Raw genomic sequence first — 24,853 nt, forward strand, 5'->3', positions numbered from 1 at the left:
TATCTTGCAAAATTCACTCACCTTTGTAGAGTACAATTTGATAGCCACGTAACTTGTCAATATTCATTTGAGAATAATGATCTTAATAACAAAGTTAAGTAATACTTATAATTAATAAAAAAATCCAAAGTGTGTGTATTTTTTGTCAAGTCTAAGAAGATGTAAAGTTCCTCGATGAGACTATAACATCACTGGAATATTCATTCTATTCAGCAAAATTGGTGAAGACTCAAAGTCCCTTTGCAGAAAAAAAAGATAATACATAGTAGCTTACTGGGCATTTGAGCAGGGGTACTTCTTGGATGAATACTTTAATGGATATGCACTTATTAATGAGAAACTTCTGAATTTGCTACTCCAGATTAGGTGATAAGTTAAACAAGCTTATGGTAACAAGTACAAAAACTTTAATATCATATTTAAAAATATAAATTATTTCAATACATCAACAATATTAGACTCCTTTGAAAACTGGTTGAAGCAGTTTAGTACCTCCAACTCCATCAAGTGCAACAAAACTATTCCAGGTGCCTACATTAAAAGTAGTTATCTGAGAAAGTGTTGGTGCATGAGCAGCATACGTTAATTCCTCAAATCCAGCCACTCCCTTGTATATGTAAACTATAAAGGGTTTAGATGGATTTTTTGTAGAGACATACAGCACCAATTCATCAGAAGGAAGCAAAGAAAATTTTACTTCCAAAGGTAATGTCACATCCAAATTCACCCAGCTTACAAATTTCCTCAATCCTGGATGAACTCTGCAATTTGATGAAAAAGAGAATACAAAATTGATTAATTCATTGCTAAATAAATAAGCAGGGCTCCCACTCAACCATGAATAAGCCATGACTTAAGTCATGTAACCTTTAAAATCTCTCAAACTTGGTTGTAAAACTAAGATTGACAGATCATAAGAAAAATCGAAATGTCAATCATTTCAAGGTTACTCACGCATATATTCGAATCACAATTGTTGGCCTTGTGCCGTGACGACACTGACCTTAAGCCTGTCATTGGAAGACCAGTAACCTAAGTGTTCATTAACTCTGGCAAAGAATCAGACACTTCCCTACCACCCTGCTCCCTCTGTTTTCCCACTCAAAACCTTCGGCCGACCCTGAATTTTGCTTACGATAGGTGACGTCATAAGTAGCACTTCCATTGCTGCATTTGCATTCATGGCATCTGTCATGTTTGTTAAATTTTTAGTTAACTTGCGGCCGGTAATTGTTACGTGATCAATTTTTATGCCTTACGTGGCTTATCAACAGACAGTGAATTTGAGAAAATTGAGACCATGAAAACCTGGAAAAAAACTTGAATTTTATAATTCAGTTTGAGTGGGAACCCTGATAAGGTGTAAGATCCCTTGTGTGAGCCTAGAGAAGGCAGTAAAAAAAGCCGGTTCTGCATGGAAAAGTGTTTAGCTGGAGAGGATTTGTAGGTCAAAAAGAAATTGAGAATTAGGTCTTTCAAGAGCATGAAAGACTTAGCCAGATGAACACAATGGTATTCCGAGTGGGTATACACTATCAATGCTTGATATCACATTAATTTCAAAGGCAGTGAAGAGGTACCACATGTTATAATTTTTCTTTTTATGGAATCTTGATTCATTTTAAGTAATAATTGGACTGAAGCCATCATATGAAGTAGCTGTACTTCATTTATGTAAATCGCTGATCCCAAGGTACACTCCCTGTAAAAAAAAGAACCACCTTTGTGCAGCAAAAGGCAGAACTTCTTAAGGGGAAAGCTTGACAAGCAGGGTGTAATATGACTGTGCCCACTCCACTTGTGCCTGTGTATATACATTCCCCCAGGGCAATATACAATCCTTTCCAGAACAATAAGGAGCTGGGGAAGGGTCTACCCCAGACAAAATAATGAATCAGCTGGTCTTTCTGTTTTTTCTTCATGTCATTATTCTTTATTGGCCATATTATGCGTGTTATAAAAGCCATAAATTATGGCTTTTAAAAACTTTGCATCATGGTGGACTTCATGCACTGAATTGCAAGAATCGTTATACTGAAATGCTCTACAATTTCATTCTAAATTTCAGATATACATATTATTGAATTTGCCAGTGATCTTTGGCGTGAGTTTTTGTTTACAGAAACCTAGCAGTGTGCTAAGTTCATGACCACCTCACTGCAGTTAGGCCAATCCATATGATGCATGGGTTTCCAGTCATTGAGAGAAATCAGGCATTAAACTTTCGATAACAATTTTAAATACGAAAAAGTCAAAGATTGTAGCACTATTTCTTCACTTTTGTCACAGGATGTAAATTTAATTTAATTTAAGCAACAATCACTACAGCTTAGACATCACTTCTTAGGGGCAACTATCAATGTGCCCTCAGGTCAGTGTTCAGTCTACAAAGTTGCAGAACTAACTTACATCTTTTAATTTTGGGAGTTGGAAGGGAAAGAGCTCCTTGGCACTCACTATAGTGAAAGTTACAATTTTCCTTAGAATAATGGGAAGTTTATTCTTTCAGAGTCCCTTACCCCCTTCCTTATCTCTAGTAGAACTCTATTCACACATCCTGCCTTTGCTCCCCAATGTTTGATCAGAAAGATTTGTTTTCTACCTTTCACAACCTAAATCACTTAATGAACAAGATTAATGAAGCAATGTGAACCATTAACGAGGAAATATTATCGATTGTTTGGATTGAAGCATCATTTGGATATTTGTCGAGCAACTTTGGGTACACATACTTAAATTTATTTATGCAAAAAAGTGTTTGAGATGACATTCCAAAAATAAAAAAACAAGCGAGGTGATTCTATTTTCACTCAATCCATGCTTAAAACTGCACCATTCTTCTCTGATAACCCTGTACTTAACTAACCAACATTTTCTCAAGAATAATAAACTAGACAATTAGCCGAAAATAATTACCCAAGTCTCTGTTAACTGTATGATTGAGTAACTTTTCCATCAAGTGATTTTGTTTAAAACGTGATAATATTTAATCTCAAAACTAGTCTGTGGCTGTTTTATGACAAAAGTCATTTCCATTCACAATGTTTTCAGCCTGTTAAAATTACAATTATTCACTTCAATGGCAGTGTTTTAGATATATGACAACTTTCCTCACTTAATCCAAAACACATCATGTTCATAGCCAAGTCATTGGTGGACTCAAATTACACACAAGCTTGTGCAATGTGGAAATTGAAAATGCTACATATAATGTTATTCGAGAGATCAGTTGAAAGCATCTGTTTTTCCGAAATGTCACCCAAGCCCTGTCAGCTAAGGCATTATTACCAAGAAAATTTCCAAGCATCATGTCTCATGAAGGGTGAGACCACTATGAATGAGCCCTCCAAAGACGAAGTGGGGTGAGACAAACCAAAAATACATACCTGTAGATTTTAATCATTCCTGGTGATACAGCATTGGGCATCCCTGCTGCAGAAACGGCAAGATAAGAAACTTCATGATGTTCTATTGAAGCCACACTTATAGCACCCTCAATCATTATCTCCTGCAATAGCTCAAACTGCTTTGTTTGACTAGCATAAATCCAAACATGTAACTTCGATGCTCCCTTCTCAGGAATGTCTTCTGCATCCATAATATAAGCTAAATATGGTAATTTTTCAACAAAACCAGATGAAGCCTAAAGCAAATATAAGACAATGTTCATATCCATGTCAAAAAGATGAATAAATGTGATAAATATAGCATGTCTTATTCTCATACCTGAGTAATTCTATTAGCTGGAATCTTCTGAAAGACAACCATTTGATCAAGTGAACCCCTTCTGCATAGCACAGGAGAGTAAACACCAAACCACTGTGCCAAGAAGAAACAACAACTATTTTGAAAAGGTACCATTAAAGGTACAACAGATGATGTTCCTGCAGTTTCAATGTAGTTTGATTTGATGAATCCATTCTTGGTTGAGTGCTCCAGGAAATAGCCCCCTACACCACCTGTGGAAATGCAAGGCATATTAAGAGAATTGCTTAACACATCTACATATGTCTGCTTAAACTCAGGTGATCAAAATTTTCTATGTATATGTAATTTAATTTTTATCTGCTTCTCCTCCATGCAAATCTACTTTTTTGATCTGATTAAGATGAAATTTTGTAGGCAGTTCATGACACTGGGAAAATCTATTTATCATAATTGATGACCAATGATACCTTATAAGGCTTGTAACCCCCAATAGGAAAACAATGGAATTGATTAAGAGGTTTTATAATCTTTTTTTAAAATCGCTCAGCTATGTTTTTCAACGCCAAAAAAGACTATTTTGAGAATTTAGGGCCCTTGAGGCATGAGTTCCCATCATTATAAAGTAAAAAAATTAGAACCTGAATACATATAAACTTCATTTCCATCATTTTGAGACTAATGTAAAATAAGTTTTCCCAATCCTGAAAAATAAAAGCCAGCCTAATGGTAAATGTTAATGGGCAACATGAGAAGTCATGCAGGATGCATCTAAATATTTCAATGGGCATTTAAGGACATAGTACCCCACTGACCTCGGTTCACAACTTGTAATATTTTAGAGAAAGTCACAGGTGCCTTGGGCTAGTTGTCTCCTATAGGTGGCAGTCGTCACAAGGGAAAATATTTTGGGGAATTTTCAATTTCCATTTATATTAATTATAATGAAATAACTTGGTTGGTCAAAAATAAATGCACAACATTATGCACCAAATACATATACAATTCATTTTCTCAAATATAAAGGCAAATGTGGGTTTTAGCAACTATAGCAAAACCTCACATCACATTCTTTCTTGAGTAACACAATTTTGAATGGACTGTTTGCATTGATGACAATCTTGAGTGAATAGCCCAACTATGCACAGCCAATTTAACTGCAGCTACAACAGGATACTATTAAGAATGATATCCTAGTTTAAGTAACTACCATTAAACAATGTTGATTTTCTAGCTATATACAATTCTTTAAAATTATTTTCATGCACAAAATCCAGATTTATTTCAATACTAACCTTGATTTTTATCTTCTTTCTGGATGTTCCATTTACTTTCATTGTAAAATTCAATATAAACATAATAGGTTGATAAGCATTGCAGTGATGCTGCATATGTAAAGTTGTCAGAGAGAACTTCTGTTTCACCTGTAAATAGGAGCGCAATGATTATCTGATGTCACTTAAAATTAATTTAATGCATGCACACAAAACCCAATCAAGTGAAAATTGTGTTTTCAATCTTATACAATACGTGAACCCCTGCTTAGAGAAACCATCCAGTAAATTTGAAAAGGCATCCTTACTTTTCAAAGATAACATTTACTTTTTACCACTTCAGCTCCTGGAATGTGCAAGTGAGTCTTGACCACTTCACCCTCCTCCTTGAATAACCCTTGCTTTCGAGATTAGAGAAAATGTATTTCCAAAGGAGGACAAGACCACAATCCTCATTTCTAACCTTCAATTTCCCTTGCTCACTCTGTAAGGGTCTACGTATTATCATTACCTACAATGTATTCTTCTTATTATTCAGTCAAGGAATCATGATAACCAGTGACAGATACAGGATACGGACAATGGGGGGTAACCTCCCAACAGTATTGGGGGTCAGCATGGTTACGAAAATTTTTGAGAATTTCAAGGCTCGTAACAACACTTAGTCTTGGGACTCTCCTCTCCTGTATATATTTGACAACTAAAAAAATGACCATTTTATCTAGTGTAAACTGGATACCCGGAACTATAGCCTCTGCTAACCCCTCTCTGCCTTTCTAGATCCACCACTGACAGTTACCTATGCATACTTGGTGTTTGTTTTATCTTCTTGTAATACTTAATACTTTGTAAGTATACACACAAGTAATAAATAATTTACTACTGTATTAAACTCCATTTATTAACTAAGGAACTAACAAGATCATTACACTGTTTTTCACACCACACTCTGACCGCCATCCGGTCAGGGGTACCAACCTTACAGTTACCAATCTATAACAGTGTTGGACGCCAACCGATCATTATTATTAACTCTATTTTTGACATCTAGAATGGCATGCACAAGATAAACTGATAATGCATTTGCAATCATAAGAATGAGGCTGTTACCTCAAAATCAAAATTCATTTAGAATTAGAATTTGGTAGGTGGACATTATGCCTAAAAATAATCTTTCTCATTCAGCCTAACTCATTTTAAAGTAAAATGCAAAAGTTGCCATCCACTTTTCACGAGTAAGTGTCAGCTTGTTAACTTTTTCAGAGTCCATTCCATGCACTGAATGAAGGTATCTCTAATTTATAAGAGTTTGTTTATATGGTGAAGCTTAATTAGAGTGATTGAGTGCTCTCTAATCTTGGCTGGAGTCAGTGATTTCGTCAACTTCTCCAAAAAAGGGTTAAGGTCCTCAAATTTTGGCTGCAAATAGCTTGAGAAGTGGGCAACATTGAAAAATGGAAAAATACTGGTCTTTTTATTTTTAAACCAAATATGAAGCAACCGACATTTACAAAATATTGGTGAATGAGCCCATTAAAAACTCTCCCAATAATTTGCCTGCAGAACTCACAGTCTCTGTGTTAAACTAATATATCCATAGAAGTCAGCGCTAATCCACTAAGTGGTCATTATTCTCCTCAAGACCCATGGAGCAATGGTTCTGATTGGGATTACACAGATCTACTTGCTCTGCCTCTTCTTGTCAATTAAGAAAGGACAGGCTAAATCAGAATATTTTTACATTTTGACACTTTGTTATCGTCTAGTTATTGCAGCTGAAGGTTTCTGTGAAGCAAGCATTTTGAGGTATTCCCTTGATAGAATAGAACAAACTCCCTTGAAAACAATTTCCTTTGAGAAGGAATGCTTTAGCATTTTCAAGAATGTTATCTCTCCTATTATTATTCAGAATTACAATGGTGGCCTTCATTGTAAATATGTATTACAAAATACCGGTATTATAATTACCTTTAACAAGTAGTTGAGCTTTTGAGTACCACTTGTACATATCTATGGTATTGGAGTCATTCTCTTTGTTCAAGATGGCTATGATGGGTTCGTTGATATCATATGACAGAGGCAGAATCATTCCCTTTTCCATATCCTGCACCATTTCGTAATGGCTAACATAGATAGCCCTCCCTGAAAGCAGACACAAAAAGTTTTATTACATGAGGAGTATTCATGACCTTCCAGCTGATAAGAATTTTTTTTTTAATAGCTTCATTTTGGTTATCAGTGCATAATGTCAGTATTACAAACGGCCATTCCAATCCAATCAATTTTTCATTCAACCATTTTGGCCAAGGAGGCTTACCTGGAATGACCTTATATTGAATGGAATAATTATTGAATATGCCCTAATATAATCCACACATATTAGCTCATGTAAATACTGGACATAAGGATGCATGGGGTACCAATTTGCAATCATAATCAAATCCAAAGCAAATTTGAATACACACACAATAAGGTATTGTAATCATTAGTGCCGGCAGAGAAAATTGACTGGGGAGTGCATTCAGTGCTACCCTTGGGGCAGAATATTGCCAAGGATGATGATAAAACCTTTATTTAACTAGAAAGTATGAACCGGTTTTGTCAAAAATGACTTTTCAATTGTTCTTAAATGCAATATTTTCCTTTTCTAAATAAACTCTTCCCATTTAAATTATCGAAGTAGTCAGAACAACTAACCAGGGAAGGTAAGAGAGGTACAGAAGAGTTATATGAGACAAGCTTTGACGGTGATAGAGATAATCCACAGAATGATAAATAATCAAGGCTCTTATTATTTTTATGACAGGAATAAGGAAATCTTTAAATTGAAAAAGAAATCTTTTTAATTAGAGGATATTGGGATGGCCAGTTTATCGAAAGACGAAAGAGGTGGGAGCATAGAAATTACATTTCGAAGTCTCTTAATTTCAAAATGCAATTCACAGTGACAGCTGCGTAATATATCTTAGAACATTTTTCTAAGAGTATTATCATTTTGCATCCGATTTTGGAACAAATTAAAATTTAATGCGATTTGCGAAGGGAAAATTAACAGGTAAAAAGTAATACATGTAAACACTTAGAAATTACTCCCATGAAATCAAGTAACAATTTAAAAATTTAACGATTGAAGCTTTTGCGGCTCATGATGATTAAAAATAAGTCACATACGGGTGTATGCCGCGTGTCGTGATGGAGATAGCCTCGACGTTTCGCAACCGACTGCTGGTCACTTTTTTCCACACAAAAAAGTGACCAGCAGTCGGTCGCGAAACGTCGGGGCTATCTCCATCACGACACGCAGCATACACCCGTATGTGACTTATTTTTAATCAATTTAAAAATTAATTCCCGTGTTTCATTCTGCATTTAACAAAATCCTATGCCTCCTGTGAATATAGCTACATATGTACCTATATGACCAAAATCTGCATAGGGTAAAAAAAAAGGAGTTGAAACCAAATACATTGGAGATTACTCACTTTCTAAACTTTCCTTAAGCATTTTTGATGAAGACAATAACACATCAAAATTTGGTATCACTCTTAAATATGTGTCATTAAAAAGTTCTGGACTAATTTCAGATATATTAACTCCATGATATAATCCTTTGATGGCAACATTATCAGCTACAATTGAATTAGTGAAAGTTTTGGGCACAGCAAATACTATATCTTCATTCCTGTGCACCTGTAATGATAAAGATTCATCATTACCTCAAGCTACCACCCCTTAATTTTGCAATAATAAAATTATTGGCAATATGACTCACTAGACCACTCAAAAATTCTTTCATATCAATGCCATTAATTTTGCCCTCAATATATATATTGTGGGCACTGAAAGAAGGCCCTTCGTGAGGAGGTTGCTTTTTGGCAAATGTCTTCTTGCCTGTAACAGTTTGTTCTTCATCAAGCAACATAATATGCTCAGCATCAAACTTTAACTGATTAATCATCCCATCAACCCTGAAATTAAAAATGAATATTAGAAATATGAAGAGAAAATATAAATTCCTTTCAGCCACTTCACTATCTATGAATGGTATCATACCCATCAAGGGTTTTCGCAGACAAGTCAGTTGCTTTTAGCTGAAGTCAGAGCTCATTCTGCAGCAAAAGACTGATTCAGCATACAAATATATGTACATACAAAAGAAAGTATCTTAGACTCAGGGCAGAGAAATTATGGAGTTACTTTCAGTCTTGACTGTCTGAAGAGCTTTCACAAATGACATCCCCATGGTTAACTTGGCACTGAACATTAATTTTGAATTTTGTAGGGTTAGTGGAACTGGTAGAAACAATCATCATACCAATGCATTAAAATTTTGTAGCGTAGAAATATTTTAAATATTTCTACTTAACACGTTCGCGGCTATCGTGAAATTTGCCGTTTATTCCCCGTGGGCGTCAATTTTCGTAAAAATTAAATCGATCCAATCATGTTAAAATTAATGCACACTTCTTTGGTATAGTTGAAAATGATGAATTGCAATAAATTTTGGAAAACCTATGCACCGATATTTAGTAATTAATTAATCCCCTTTTGCGTATGCAACCACGCATTACACGTTTTATTTTCTTCTGTATTTATTTATTGTCGCCTAAAATACCTTCAAAACGTACAAAATGGAAACAATGAAATAATTTATACACTTACTATTATTATAAGCCCAGAATGCAATATTTAGCTATTAATTAATCCCCTTTTGCATATGCAACAACGTATTACACGTTTTATTTTCTTCGATATTTATTTACTGTCACGTAAATACCTTCAAAATGAACAAATAAGACGTGCTTTTAGGTATGAAAACGATGAAATAATTTATTTACCCTTCTTATAAGCCCAGAAAGGAATAATTCAGTTATAAGTATCGGAAAAAATTCGGTATTTCATAGTTTTTTTGCAACTGTTTCGAATTTATCTTCTAAGCCTTCATTACCCTCTTTCTATTTCACTGTGATGCCTTGCTTCGGTTTTATTGCTTTGGGAACAAAATGCAGCGGGAGGAAATCATACATCTCGTTCCTGCTGTCATTGTTAGAGGTTCTATGCTTTCAGAAAGTCGCGAAAATGATTATCCCCAAAAGAACCGGGAAAACCTCTACCTTTGTGACGCTGGCGACCGACCGCTCAGTCCGTAGCACCCGATACGAAACAAAGGCTTTCCCTTTCGCCTTTCGGGGTGGACGTTCCATGGGATTTCGTAGACTCAAGACGGGCCTAACCGCACTTGTCCGGCGCTTAGAAAAGGCTAGGGCTGACGATATTCCGCACCCAACCTCACGCCTCCTAGGAGAGGGGTGGTGGTTGGGGCGTAACCTTTGAATCTATTATTTCCATAGTCTGCGGATAAGAAACCAAATTATTATTGGCATAGGTGAAGCTTTGCTTACAATTTTATTGCAGGCAGACCCACTCGTGGGTGCAGTTATTATCGTAAGCTTACCCACAAATGGGTGTTGCAAGTAACCCTTAGGAGGCTAATCCGACAGTTTCGTTATTGAATAATCTTGTGCGGCATCGCTTCTCACATAGTGGCCTTGTCGCAACAACGCAATCCACACGTCGAGTTTCAAATTAGTCGAGCCGAGCGGAAGGCCTTACATGTACAATGGTAACAAAATTTTCCTTGCAGTGAGAGAAGAACTTTCAGTCTTGGCTAATAAACGAGTGCCACTGGATATACGAGTCCATTTTCCTTGTCTTTTTGTGGAGCAGTGATTTTTGTGTTATAAGTGGCAAAGAAAAATTAGAGGAGATGGCTTACTCAGATGCATCTCAATTTAGTTCTGACTCCGACGATTCATATATTCCATCCGATTTCGTAGGAGACAGTGAATCTTCATATTCAAAGGACGAAATTGGAGAAGATTCACCTGAAGAGGAAGAGCATGCCGCGTTATCAAGCTCCGATGAATGGGGAGACTGCACCAATCGTACAGATGGTACCTTGGAGAGGTGGATTACATTTTAGGCAGTACCTGCCTGGAAAGTCTCATAAATATGGAATAAAATGCTACAAACTGTGTAGCCCTGACTCATTCACGCATAGTTTGCAAGTGTACTCTAGGAAAAGTGAAGTGCCAAACACGAAGGAGAAGGTTGGAAATGGACACAAAGTTGTACTGCAACTGATGGAGGGACTTTTTGATGCTGAGCGGACATTGTGCATTGATAATTTTTAGTCATGTATGGGCCTAGCTGAAGACCTTTTGGGTAGGGAGACCTATGTTTGTGGCACAATGCGGGCGAATCGGAAAGGTAATCCACCAGAGGTTCGTCAAAAAAGTTGAAAAGGGGGGAAATTATTGCAAGGCAAAATGGAAAAGGTGTTAGAATGATGAAATGGTAGGACAAAAGACCACTTATGATGATATCCCCTAATCCCGACCTTGGTGAGATTTTGCAACCAACCACGTCGAAATCTAAGCGAGGGGAAATAATGAAACCAAAAGCCATCATAGTCTACAATAGCGCGAAAAAGGGTGTAGACATTTCCGACCAAATGTCTGCTTATTATAGTTGCATCAGACGATCTCTCAAGTGGTATAAGAAACTGGCATTAGAACTGCTTCTTGGGACATGGATGGTGAATTCATAGGTTTTATATAATAATTATGGCCAAAATAAAAAAATGGAAATGCTGAATTTTCGAGAGAAAGTTATTGATGGATTATTGAAAGAAGATGTCGTCTTTAGCGATGTGGCTGGGGGAGGTGTTCCAGCTTCGAAGAAGTGCAAGTCCTTGCACAACCTAAGTAAATATGAAGGTACTGCGAGGATAGGTAGGAAGAGATGCCTCAATTGGTACGAGAGAATACGTAAAGAAAAGGGAACGAAAGAGGCAAGCAAGAGGGCAAGAAAAGTGAACACATTTTGTGAGGAATGTGATGGACACCCTACAATGTGCTTGGATTGTTTCAACAAAATTCACCATTGACATTGTCAAAGAAAATAATTGAATATATTGAAAATAATGTAAATAAGTGATTATATTGAAAATAGTTTGAAATTATATTTGAGATTCGGCAAGTTTTCGCTGTGCTCATTTGTATTCCCCATTTAGAAAATTGTTTCCATTGACCCAATTAGGATATCCAAACTGAAAATGACATTTATTATAGTTTTGAAATGTTTTCTCCATTTTAGTTTTCGATCTAAATAATTTTTCCGGTGTGTGCTACCCTCTAAATATCTACGGAAGTGGAACATCTTCGATACGTGAAAGCTATGTAATTGAAACGGTGAGTGTAGTAGTATTTCAACGTGCAATCAAGGAAGGTAAGCGTCCTTCTTGTAGGGCCATCTTACACTCTTATTGAAAACGAAAAAGCATTTCTAGCGATGCATAATGCCACGTAAATAGTAGGAATATTTTAGTTTACCTATCTTCGTCGTAAAATGTGAATAAAGCCAAACCAACTTGATTTATATTTCGATATACTTTTGATAGACGATGCAAAACATAAAATTTACGTCTAGAAAATAATGCCGTGTCATAGAAAAAAATGGCTCGATAACGAATCAACTATATGTAGCTCTCGTCTACCTTCAATATGACTGCAATATTCTTTATTTTCTTTTATTATTGAATAAGCTTCATAATACTGCCTGTGGAATTGATATGAATGAGAACTTCGTACGTAACACAGCTAGAATTTTTTAAAACTCCTATAATCTACGGATAGGCAACCCGCAATGCAAAAATTACGTATTTCATAAAATTATGGAAGTTGATTACCGATGATCGAGTTCATTTGAATGTCTTTCCGATTAGTTAAACTAAAATTGAAAATATTTCACGCACAAATGCAAATACAACATCAAATACTGAATCTTTACATCATTGCCCGTCATTTTACTTGCTACCTTTCTCTAGGGAAAAAGTTCGGTTTGGCATCAGTAAAAAGTTTACTAAAAACACCTTCATGGGCGATGAAGAACGTAATAAGTCCGTCCTCATGGGCGTACGTGGCCAGAAGCTCCTTTAATTCGCATGGGAAACGTGACCACCGGTGGGTCATGCCGCCCATAGAGCTTAGAAACGCATGACCCACCGGTGGGTCATGCCGCCCACGGGGATAGACCAGCCATGACCCACCGGTGGGTCATGCCGCCCTGAACGTGTTAATAGATGCACACTAATTCCTGAAAGTTGCTCTTGTCAATAGGTTGAAGAATAGGAATGAAATTTTTACCTATACACATATGATAATTGAAAGATACATTTTCTAATGATGAAATAGCATGTACTTGGTGGCATTAAGTTATATCAATTCTGTTTCTATTCAATTCGCATGATAAATTTATAAATATTATAGGGATGGTCGGATCTGACACCTCCAAATATCCGCGAATATTGCCCTTCATCGGATACATTGGATCCAAAGTCGCTAAAGACATTGGATCTGAATCCGAAATTTTAAATAACAGCTTCAGTGAATGCAATGCCCCATAAGGGTGGAAAGAGTTCCCATTATCTCTTCGAAAGCACCGTCACATGCAATTCTTGTCCTACTCATGAACCATTTTGTTTGAAAGCTCTCGTATCGGTTACGTAGGAGAATTTCAGCAGTGGAAAATAAAAAAGGCAAAATACGACTGGCACATAGTGTGCCTCTTCCCAAGAGATTGAACAATCATCAGGGGAACCTCAGAATCGTAGGATAATAACCACATCAAAAGTAACTACATCCCAGATTTCAGAAAACCACCCTCGGCCATCCATCATCCCGTGATTCTGTTGTTTTTTTGTTTCCTAAATCACACAGACCATAAATCATTGTCTTCTAGGGAAAATATCCAATTACACAAGAACAGTTGAAGCGTGTTCCATCCCTATCCATCTCAGTAACTGACCTTTTTTAGCCTACCTGCTTCAATTCTCCGTTTTTAGACGACAATTGCTAGGTGAGTGACTTTCTGGGCCTGAAGATGTCTCGATAGCTTCGACAATTAGATGACATGCACGATATTTAAAAAAGAATTAGACCAAACGCGATGCATTCCTGACGATATTTCTGTTTATTTTTCAGCTCTAATTGATTGCCACTTAGTTTTCTATTTACAATTAGACTATACCACTATGCAACATTGTCCAAACAGCGCTCCTTCCCCATCACCTCTTCTCTACATGCTTCTGCTGCCCACCCCTTCCTCATGCTGAGAGGTCGAGCACCTCGTCGCACATGACGTTAATGCTATTTTAAATACTGTTAATTGTGTTGTCGATTGAGCAGTTGCAATTTAATTTAAGATATACTAATAAAAATGTCTTTCATTGTGTAGAAACATTTCTTTTGAGATATAGAGAACCAATGTATGCCATGTGCGTGCACTGTGGCATGAAATTATCGCGAGGAAGTGCTAAATTCACCTCACCATACTGAAGCATTTTCGGGTGAAACACAAGTTGGTATGCAATGAGAAAGTGACAAAATTCGGGGGAAAAGTGCGCGAGGAAAATTTGAATTCAGTCGATGGCAGTGGGATAGCCAGGAATTTCGTTAGGGGGGGCCCAAAACCAGGGGGGAAAATTTTTACACAACTTGGTACAAAGTAGAGGGTTTCAAACTAATTTTAACACCCTTAACAATCGAAAAAAAAACTTCTTTCAAAATTATTGTAAATTCATGATTTTTCAATATTTTGTTTCCTTTTATGAAGGAAAGTAATTGTGTTTTTATATTTTGGGGCGCCCAGACCCCCCAGACTTCCCTCTCTCGCTACGCCAGTGGTCAGTGGTTTATCCAAGGATTTTTCCTATTTTCGTCGACAAACCCAAGCGTAACAGTTTAGGTCCTGAGCATTTAAGATGTTTTTAAAAAATAACTTGAAAACCTATAAAAAATTTTAATTTATAAAAACATAAAAATGTATATGAAAATCTAACAATCATTCCTTTGATTGTATGTACGCAGAATATACTTGAATAATTACTTCGTTTAATAGCAGGAATTTGAAAATTCATTTGGATCCGAAAATATACAATCCGAAAGATCCGGCTCCGAAAATCAAGGATCCGATCAAATCCAGATCCGAAAAAAAATCTGGATGCGTCCATCCCTTTTTATAAACTTAGCATTTATCATCAGATTTAATAGTGTAATATAAGCCAATAAATTACAGATCACCATTACATTCCACATAGTCTGTGGTATTTCAAAATGTCAGTAAAAAATACCATAAGAAATTATCTGACCCTGCTCCTTACCTTAGATTACTCATGAATTCTGCATTTACCAAAATTTTGGAGCCTTTAATGATCTGAATAGAATTCTCCTCATCCCCATTTACCATGGCTGCCAGCTCACTCCATAGCGGAATGTTGATTCCTTGAACTTTAGCACCTTCACCAAGTTTTAATTCATTGGCATGTACATTTTTCACCTGAAATCTTCCTTTTATGACATTCACCTCTCGGTCCCAAAGCATCACATCTTGCTTCAGATCCAAGCCATTTATTGAACTCAATTGAAGTTCACCTGAAGAAGAATTTTAAAAATCAATGAAAGTTGTTAGTAAGCTTGTGTTTTCATTAAAACTGCAATGTATTTGAGACAATTTCTGTATTGCCAGACCACTGTTACTTAGGAGTTCTCACCCCATTTGTATTGGACAAGATGTCATATTCCCTTCTGCCTTCTGAAATATTGAATTAAGCCATGAAACCCTGTAAAATTAATTGACTGGTTATAACTAGGAGGAGTCTATTGGAGTAGTCTGAACTCGGGCCAAAAAAAAAACGCCCCTAGCATCAACTGCAAAAGGGAAATTAACGTAAAAAGCGCTACTTTGGCAGCAAGACTGAAATTCATCCTTCTCATGTCTTCCACCATTAAACACAGACAAACGTGTCTCAAGTTATTCTCAAATTTCTGATTGAAATTACTTAGTGGCCTTTATTTATCTTGCTACAGCAGCCATTACTAATTAGCTCTCCTGCCACTACTTCGACAAAAACTAAAATTTTCACAACTGCTAAGTACTTTTAAGTGGAGAGCTGTCATAACAAATACGAAGCAAAACACACAACTACGGCACGGTGATTGAACTAATGGAGGGAAGGTAAGCAACGGCGTTTTATGGCACACTAACAGCATTTTTAAAGATGGATATACACTGAGCTACATCATAATCATTGTGCTACATTAAGTTCTCTTTGGGCACCATCTGAATGAAGTGTTTATTACATCAATCGTGAAGTCAGTAACTGTTCAGCGTTTTGCCCGTACTTCCTGCACACAGCACATTTTATTCAGCTCCATCCACATCGCATGTGAAGCTAGATCAGTTCGTCACAATCTTGAGTTAATGCAAAATTGTAATGCAGTGTTGCATTCTGCAGAATGACTACACCTTTCGATGCCTTGCATAGGTTTACCAACTTATGAACAAGTTCTTGGGATGCATCTTGTTTGTGTGTCGAAGACTTACTGTATTTGTGTGTAATTTAATCACATATATCATACTCAAAAGCTATTCTGCAGTGCGAGTATGAGTATGAGGGATTGAAGAGACAAGGAATTTTGGCAAAGTATGTTATTTTTGCAATGATTCCTGACAGAAACACTCTTACGAAGTTCATTATTATGAATTTCTGGTTTTTCGGTTCCGTGACCTTCATAATAACAAGTTTACTGTACTTAGGAATCATACTTTCTATGCAAATTGGCAATAATGCATGCAATATGGAAAACATGGAAAGGAGATAAAGCTTCTTAACATAGATTAATTTTCAGATCAATTTTCTGGGAATGGTGATGAGAACCTCGGGCATAAAATTTTATTAGGAAATACATAGGTCTGTAGTTTTTGGTAGTGATAGAATACATAATTTAAGGACATTGGACTTCCTCGGAGCCAACTAATATGATGCAGAGGGCACGAGCAATTGTAAACAGCTCTGATATACATATCTCTGACCACTGACACAATAAAATATTACAATCATATCGCATCCTGAGATTTTCATGGGATTATACATTCTTGCACAACAAATTGTTCTGTCAGTACGCATGAGTTTGTCAACAGACAAAGTTTATGTGTATCAGTTGCTGTCAGCCCATTTTCAGTGGAAAACAGTTTTAAGCAAATGCCCCACTGATGTCAAATGAAGTACATATGTGAAAAAAGTTTTTAATACCAGCCTCACTTGAAAAATTTCTGCAGAGGTAGTAGAATGCAAGTTCATAAACACAGTCAACAAGAGATGTTTCCATATTTGCTTAACGTGCAATACATCACAGTATTTTGATTTAATCATGTCCAACTATTTCAACAATTGTGCACAGAACTACTTTCCTCAATAAACAATGTTGATCACAGTTCTAGTGCTATGTTGAAAAATGGTGATTATATATAAATACCTCCAGAAATTATCTCTTCAAATTTTGGTCTGCCGGTGAAAGTTTGGTCAGGTCCGCTCAAGAGGACAGCCGAAGTGAAGTCCACCAGATCAATGCCGGCAACAAGACCCTCCACATAAGCTTTGGGTGCTGTCAATATCTTCTCAAAAACTATCCCACGAGGAAATATTGCTGCTCCATTAATGATTTGTTCCTTGCTCTTGCTGAGATATCTTTGGGGCAAGGATTTTATATTTATTCCATCGACAAGACCCTAAAAACGATTTAAAAAATATCCAACATTACAAAAAAGATTTGCATCTTTGAGGTTTAAAATTTAATCTATGCATGCAAAATTGAGGTAAAGGTTTTTAGATGCCAAGAAGACAATACAGCTGATCAAATACTGAACGTACGTACGTACCAAGGTTCGTCAAGCCTAAAGATTGATAATCTTGAGGTGCCGTAGCACATCAATGTTCCCGAATTACAGTCAATGAATATGAATTGATATCCTTTAATACTAAAATATTTACAATAGGACCAAGGTTGCCTTTTAAAGGCATTCAAGTCAACCTCTTACCTCCACTTCAACTTCACCATTGAAAATCATGTTAGTGAAGTCCTTATAGCCTCTCAATTCTGTATCTCTATCAGCCATCCATATCTCAGATATAATGGCATCCAAATTTTTATTATTAACATTTTTCACAGATGGCTCATTATCCATGTTTATATTTCCTGAGAAGAACAATGACTACTAATTTAGGAATTCAATTCAATTAATGCATCAATAATTTTGTACTGAAAAGCATAGTATAAACAAACATTTTCTATGGAAAGCAGAAAACGTGAGACTTCCATGTTATAAACCATAATTCAAGTATTCTCACCCTCAACTGTTAGTGCCACATCAGATGGTTTGTCTTTCTTGAAAAGTTCACACATTTTTTCAAAACTATTCAGGCCTTCAATCCCTTTCACTGACATGGTCCCCTCCACCACAAGTTTTGACTTGAATGCTTTATTTCCATTTATTTCAATAGTCTCTTCATCTCCAAACACTATGTCTTCAGGAAACTTCAGGCCTTGAATTAATCCATCCAACTGCAGAGAGTCTGTTTTGACTTTACCTGGAGGAAAAAATACTCAATGCTCAACATGTGTGTTAAGTGCACAAGAGGTATTCTCACCAGCAGTGATGGATTCAGGATAGGGACAAGGGAGGGTTAAGTGGGGTTTAAAATTATAGCAGTAGTGAGGAGTCGGAAAAAATTTAAAAAATCTATCTAGTGTAAACTGGATACCCATGGGAGGGGTTATAGCCCCCACAGCAGGGAAAACCTTAAAACCGTGAATTTCATCATAAAAACTTAAAAAACTCTCAAACTCGGTTTTAGAACTACGATTGACAGATCAAAAGAAAAATCGATGTGTCAATCATGTTTCAAGGCCAGTCATGCGCAGACACTGTCCACGCATTTATCTCCACATGTGTATTCGAAGTGTAATTATTGAGTCGTGTGCTATTACGACACAATCTTGAGCCTGCGATTGGAAGACCGGTAAACTAAAGTGTTCATTAACTCTGGCAAAAAATCTGGCACTTCTTCACTTCTCTACCACCCTGCTGCCTCCATTTTCCCACTCACAACCTTTAGTCCGGACCTGAATTTTGATATCAATTGGTGACGTCATGAGAGAGAGCACTTTCATTGCTGCGTTTGCATTCACAGCGTATGCCGGGTTTATTAAATTTTAACGCAACGTGCAACCGGTGATTGTTACGTGGTCAAAATTTCTGCCTGAAATGGCTTATCACCAGACCGTGAATTTGACGACATTAAGACTGTGAAAACCTGGAAAAAACAGTGAATTTTATAATTTAGTTAGAGTGGGAACCCTGCATAGATACGCCACTGCTCACCGGTGATCTGATTCTTATTCTGCACCTCAAACTAATTTCTGTATGCCTCCAATCTAATAATGAGGATTACATTTTAAGAATTACAAAAAAAGTCATACAAGTTGATAAGTCAATATGTATACATATGACCATAGAGTAACATATGTACATGACATACATACGGTCACAGACTTATGCTTTCTTCACACATTATGGAAAGGCGTATCATAGGAATGAACAGATAAGGGTGAGTTGGTGTATTTCTAAACAATTTAGTCAGATTGGATTACACGCTAAAATTGAACTTAGATTAAATATTGCACAATGTAGATCAATAAAAGAAAAAAAGAGTACAGTCTAGGCTAATTTCCAGAAGTCATTTTAGGCCAGAAGATCACACTTTGATAGCCTTTTCTCATAAAATTTGGGCAACAGCCCTTACCTCCTTGTTGAATCTGCTGAACCAAAAAATCACGGATGCCCAGCCGAAAAATTATCCTTTCAAACTTTAGTTGGTATTATGACAGTTCTTGTATTCAGACCACCCCACTTTAGCCAATAAAAGGCCCAACTTAAATATTCAAGAACACTTATAAGATCTTTTGGGGATCCCTAGTTCCCCCTCCCCTAGGCAGCAGGAAAGGTGAAGAGGGAATGGAAGAAATATAAAAGTAAGAAAGGGGAGGGGAGTGGCGATTTAAGAAGTCAGGCATTCACCTATACATATTCAGTTATGGGGAGTTCTTATGCACAGCAGACTCCCGATTATCCGGGTGATTCTTATCCGTGTTGCAGATTATCCGTGAACGAGTTCACACGCCTATATTTTCCACGATCTATGTAAAGAACCGGAGATTTCGTCGCACTCCTGGCATGTTTATGCCTAGATTATTCAAGGTCAAGCTGAAGAGGAAGGGAATTGTAGAAGTGAAGGCAGTGAGTGAAGTGGAAGTAGAGATAGCATGAGTCATAGCCAGGCTCTTGCTTCCGTAGACAGTTTTCCTTAAGCCCTGGTTTCCTATGACTACTGCTGGGCGATGGGGTGATCGCACACCAGTTGGCACCAAGGGAGTACTGTGTTCCTGTTTTCCAAGCATCGCGATCGCACTCTGTGATCACGGATCTGCATCCCGGGCAACTTGTGCCAGAAGCAAATACACGGCGTGGTGCCTGACAGTGTAGCTTCCAAGGTCCTGCAGTGCTTTTGAAGGATTTGTACAAACCATGTTTCTGAATCCGTGATCATGCAGCCACGGATGCACGGTTTTCGGAAACCAGTTATTACACAGAGCAGTATGAATACGAGTGCAATCACATTATCGCCGATAAAAATTGCAGTAGGGAGAAGAAAGCTGCTATGTTTCCGGAAAGCAATCTAAAATAACATAAAATGTGCTTAACCCTTTCGAGACGGTGGAGTTTTCGTCTTAGAATGGCTGCTGAACTGAGTCCCAAGAGACTCTTCTTTCTCGTGGTATGGAGCATTTTTGGAGGACATTCGTTAAGAAGGGTCTCGCGGATAATAACACGCTTTCAGCTCCAACCTTTTTCGACCCCTCCCAGTGAGGACTCCGCATTATCTCAGAGTCTGAGGGTAGTTGTGCTCCCTCCTTTCTGGGTTTGTGACCATACCTGTGGCATTGGTTTGCTGTCAACTTATGGATTGCTTATACATATGTATTTGGCACATGGATAATTGTTGCTTGCACGTAAATTGCAGACTTTGAATAATTTCCTCATTTCTTTTAGCATTGTCTTATTTTAAATGAAGTTCTGAGGTCAATAGTAACGCAATTAATGCTGCAACAATTTCCATGTTGATGTTTATACAGAACTCGAGATATAAGTTAATATTTATCGTAGAATTTCATTGAAAAATTGTAAACGCTGCTCAAAAGACAAAGAATTCAATTCTTAGTTTATATTTCTTGAGAAAAGAATAAATATTTATTTCGAAAACTGACTGGATAAACAATTGCATGACTACGGTTCCTTACCGCAAAGAGGGGTAATAAAGGACGAGGAGTCAGGGTACCTGCACCCTGATTCCGAGGGTAAAGCCTAAACCCCGCAGTATTGGGTCCCGAAACAAAGACATCGTACACCCGCAACCATTATAAAAGGGGGATAGCTGGGAAACGTATTTATATTTGACATTCGTTCACTTGTGTAAGAAAATCTTCAACGAAAATATACAGCTTTTGTCTCCCGGGTCAAGAAACGTCCACACGTATATTTACGTCTTTAGTAGGGGAAAGGTTAAGTAATAATAGATTGATGAACGTTTACGATGAAAATTACAACAAATTTAAGTGTAAGTTTGGATTATATTCATGTTTTCCGATTATTCGTGCCGCCTTTCTCCGTCCATAGCCCAGATAATCGGGAGTAAGCTGTAGTTGAAAATGTTCTCACACTTTAATTTTTATGCTTTACAACAGAGTAAGCTCTTAGAAGTGGACTGGATTGCCACTCAGGTAACACCCACGAATGGGAAAGTGAATTGAGCTTGATGCTGGCGAGTAGAAGAACTGTGTAATGTATGTATATTGAACTGTGTAATTATACGGAACATCAAGCCCTTTATTTTTCATTCTTAAACAGGTAGCACTTATGTTTTTCACAAATATAATAAGAATCATATAAAGTTTTAACCCTTTCGCTGCTACAAGCGGGAATACCCGCAAAAAACATTATGGTTATTGCCTGCGACATGCGGGGATATTCCACGACTTTCAAAAAACTCGTGCGGCGACATTCAGCGACGTCAAATGAATGATTCAATTCATTTTTTTCTGGATAATAGGCAAAATAATGGAACCGATGAAAAATCTATTGAAGCAGCAAAAGGGTTAAAGATGCATATGAATCCAGCTGATAAAAATTCAGGAACTATTGACTGAACCCCCTTACGTCCACTTCTCCTAAATGTATCCAAATAAAACATTTACAGCTAATCATTCAAAACAGAATGAGAAACTAGCAGTATGAGATTCTTCCGTGGCACAAAAAAATTTCAATACTTACCAAATTTCACATCTCCAAAACTGCAATTCTCATTCACCATAGCAGCATTATCAACCATCTCTTCTATGTTCAAATCATTTGCTTCCCCTGATAATAAGGCAACATTTTGCTTGGCAATTACAGATTCAAAAACTTGTTCTCCTTCAATAATCTGCAAACCTGTCCTAAGCAGCCACGATGAGCCAAAATCTTCAACGGATATTCCGTTGAAACATCCTAAAAATTACAGAAACAGCAATTGAAAGAAATTTTCAGAATAAATATCAAAAATTAATAATAAATTTTTTGCCATCAAAGATTTATCACTATTTTTAGAACCAAAATGAATGTTTTACAATTTGTCGCTGATGCTATAGTTTAAACAATTCTATAAAGAGGATATTATTGAAAAAGATTTTAAAAAATTAATAAGAGCTAAGCCCTCCCTGTAAATTTGAATTTCAGGAACTATTTTACATGGATGGAATAAACTGCATATTCAACAAAAGCTCAAACTAGCAATAGTTTAAAAAAGCACACATCTGAGCAACAGAGTTGTATTAATTTCTTTCTCCACACTAATATACATAGACGTTATATCTGATGATGAGACTTTGGTTATTAAATCAAAGACACACAAAATTGACCATGGATTTTTTTAATCAAGCTCATGATTGTCTGATATACTCTCACCTGTGAATTCCATGTACTTGATATATGTTGGCTGACTTATTATTATTGATCCTTCAGCATTAGTAAACTGCTTTGCGTAAAGCATATCAAGTAGATTTGTTATGTCAAGAACTCCAACTTTCCCAGAAACTTCTAAATTGTCAATTGTTAAAGACCCTTTAAATGTTTTCTCTGCTTTTATCTCGCCACTTTTATCTGAAAAAGAATTGCACAAAAGAGCATTTACATAAAAGGGATTTATCTCAGAAACAGGAGAAGTAGACTTTTCTACTACAGGATGTAAAAGATTGCAGAGGAAATCTATGCTATGTGAAATTAATGATAATTCTATGTTAATACATAGGTCCATATTTAAATATTTCTGACTGCCATGACATTTTTCAGATATCTTACTAGCACTCCATTTGAATAAAACTTACCAAAATCAAAAAGTGTATCTTCTATAAGAAAGTCTAAATCATATCCTGCCACTTTACCTCCAACTGTCAGATTACCAACCAAAATATCAGTTATCACAGTAACTGAGCCATGGATAATGGCAGTTCCATTTACTTTTTGCTCTTCATTATTCAACAGTAACTCATTACACCATTTATCGTTGAATAAGCATTCTCCTGCAGTAAACCTGAGAGGTAAAATGTTACTCAATTTCTTTTACAACTTTACTAAAGGCGAAAAGTGACCAAATGATATAAAAAAATACTCCAAATATTGAAACTCAGAAGAAAGTTTTCGAGTAATGTTTACAAGATTTTGATCCACATAAAAAGATTATAATTGGCTGGATAAAAAGCAGTCTTTTCAAGATATGAAAGAGCAAACTCATTTCAAATCACTTACAGCCATCTTAATGAACACAAAATGACAAGTCCTCGGAGTTAGAGGTGATACTGGTATTCAAACTTTAAAGTGCCCTCAAATCCCAAATGGAAACACCACTTCTACATGAACCACTTTAAAATTAATGCTATTTCAAAGCCATTATTTTTCTAAATAAAAGTATTGGGTTATTTAAATAGGTGATATTGGCTTCAATATAAAAAGCTGTTTCACACAGATCAAATACCTTGGGGCCTCCAAGTTTTTGAAAATTTTTACACCATTGACAGTCTGCTCTCCATATGTCTTCAACACATCGCCATCCAATGCAGCTAGATCAATGCCATTAATGAGGCCAATCTTGTTAATGGGCTGAAATACTTTCATCCCATCACTAAATACCTTCATGGCAGATATATCTTGCCCTCCATTCTGTATTACCCACGATTCCATTTGAAGTCCATTTATGCTATTCGTTTCCACATTTTCTACCTGAGGAAGATATTATGGAAGTTAAATTGTTCACTGACCAAAAAATATGCTTTTAAAAATTACTTAAACAAAAAAGAAAACTACAAAGTACCTTTACTTCTCCAGTGAGAATCAAAGATTTTCCAGTAATTACAGAATCTTTTAACTTAATTCCATGAAGAAAGACTTTTTTCAATGAATAGCTTTCACTTTCATCTCTTATGTCATCAGCCACCAGATTTCCATTGACAGAAACTTTACCATGAATTTCTACATCTCCTGTAACACAAAATAAGGGTAACATTTTCATTCAATTCATTAGCAGCATTCCTGGTAACACACGATGGTTATTTTAGCATTAATTCCTAACTTTCTAACCACTTTAAGTTATTAATGTTTAGGTTTCAATGTTTTGGGACCTTTTCTGCCATAAGTGTGGGTAACATGGATAAAGATAGCCCTCAGAAATGCTTGTTGCAGCCATATGTTTAAAACCAAAAAAATCTTAAGTTAGTCAGTATGCCCCATAAAAAAGTAGCCCAAGATGATAACAATTGTAAGGCATTGTAACAGCTGTGCTGGATCCTTGATGGGAAAGTCTATATAGAAATATTTTTTAAAAG

The 24,853-nt window shown here is 36.5% G+C and overlaps 1 protein-coding gene across 1 annotated transcript in view; it reads right to left on the reverse strand.

The window, feature by feature from the left end:
• Positions 1-390: 390 nt before the first annotated feature.
• LOC124162007 overlaps positions 391-24,853 on the reverse strand; it is a 53,446-nt gene continuing 28,983 nt past the window's right edge. The window contains exons 15-30 of the mRNA XM_046538327.1: positions 24,343-24,509; positions 24,007-24,251; positions 23,360-23,565; positions 22,941-23,135; positions 22,269-22,484; positions 18,229-18,468; positions 17,919-18,076; positions 17,357-17,609; positions 15,202-15,472; positions 8,752-8,947; positions 8,462-8,669; positions 6,948-7,121; positions 5,001-5,129; positions 3,727-3,959; positions 3,387-3,643; positions 391-761 (exon numbers count right to left, since the gene is read on the reverse strand). Coding sequence (XP_046394283.1) covers positions 455-761; positions 3,387-3,643; positions 3,727-3,959; positions 5,001-5,129; positions 6,948-7,121; positions 8,462-8,669; positions 8,752-8,947; positions 15,202-15,472; positions 17,357-17,609; positions 17,919-18,076; positions 18,229-18,468; positions 22,269-22,484; positions 22,941-23,135; positions 23,360-23,565; positions 24,007-24,251; positions 24,343-24,509 — 3,455 coding nt within the window. The 3' untranslated portion in view covers positions 391-454. The remainder of the gene's footprint in view (positions 762-3,386; positions 3,644-3,726; positions 3,960-5,000; positions 5,130-6,947; positions 7,122-8,461; positions 8,670-8,751; positions 8,948-15,201; positions 15,473-17,356; positions 17,610-17,918; positions 18,077-18,228; positions 18,469-22,268; positions 22,485-22,940; positions 23,136-23,359; positions 23,566-24,006; positions 24,252-24,342; positions 24,510-24,853) is intronic.

The sequence above is a fragment of the Ischnura elegans genome, chromosome 7 (genome assembly GCF_921293095.1).
Source record: "Ischnura elegans chromosome 7, ioIscEleg1.1, whole genome shotgun sequence".
In the NCBI taxonomy this organism is placed as follows: domain Eukaryota; kingdom Metazoa; phylum Arthropoda; class Insecta; order Odonata; family Coenagrionidae; genus Ischnura; species Ischnura elegans.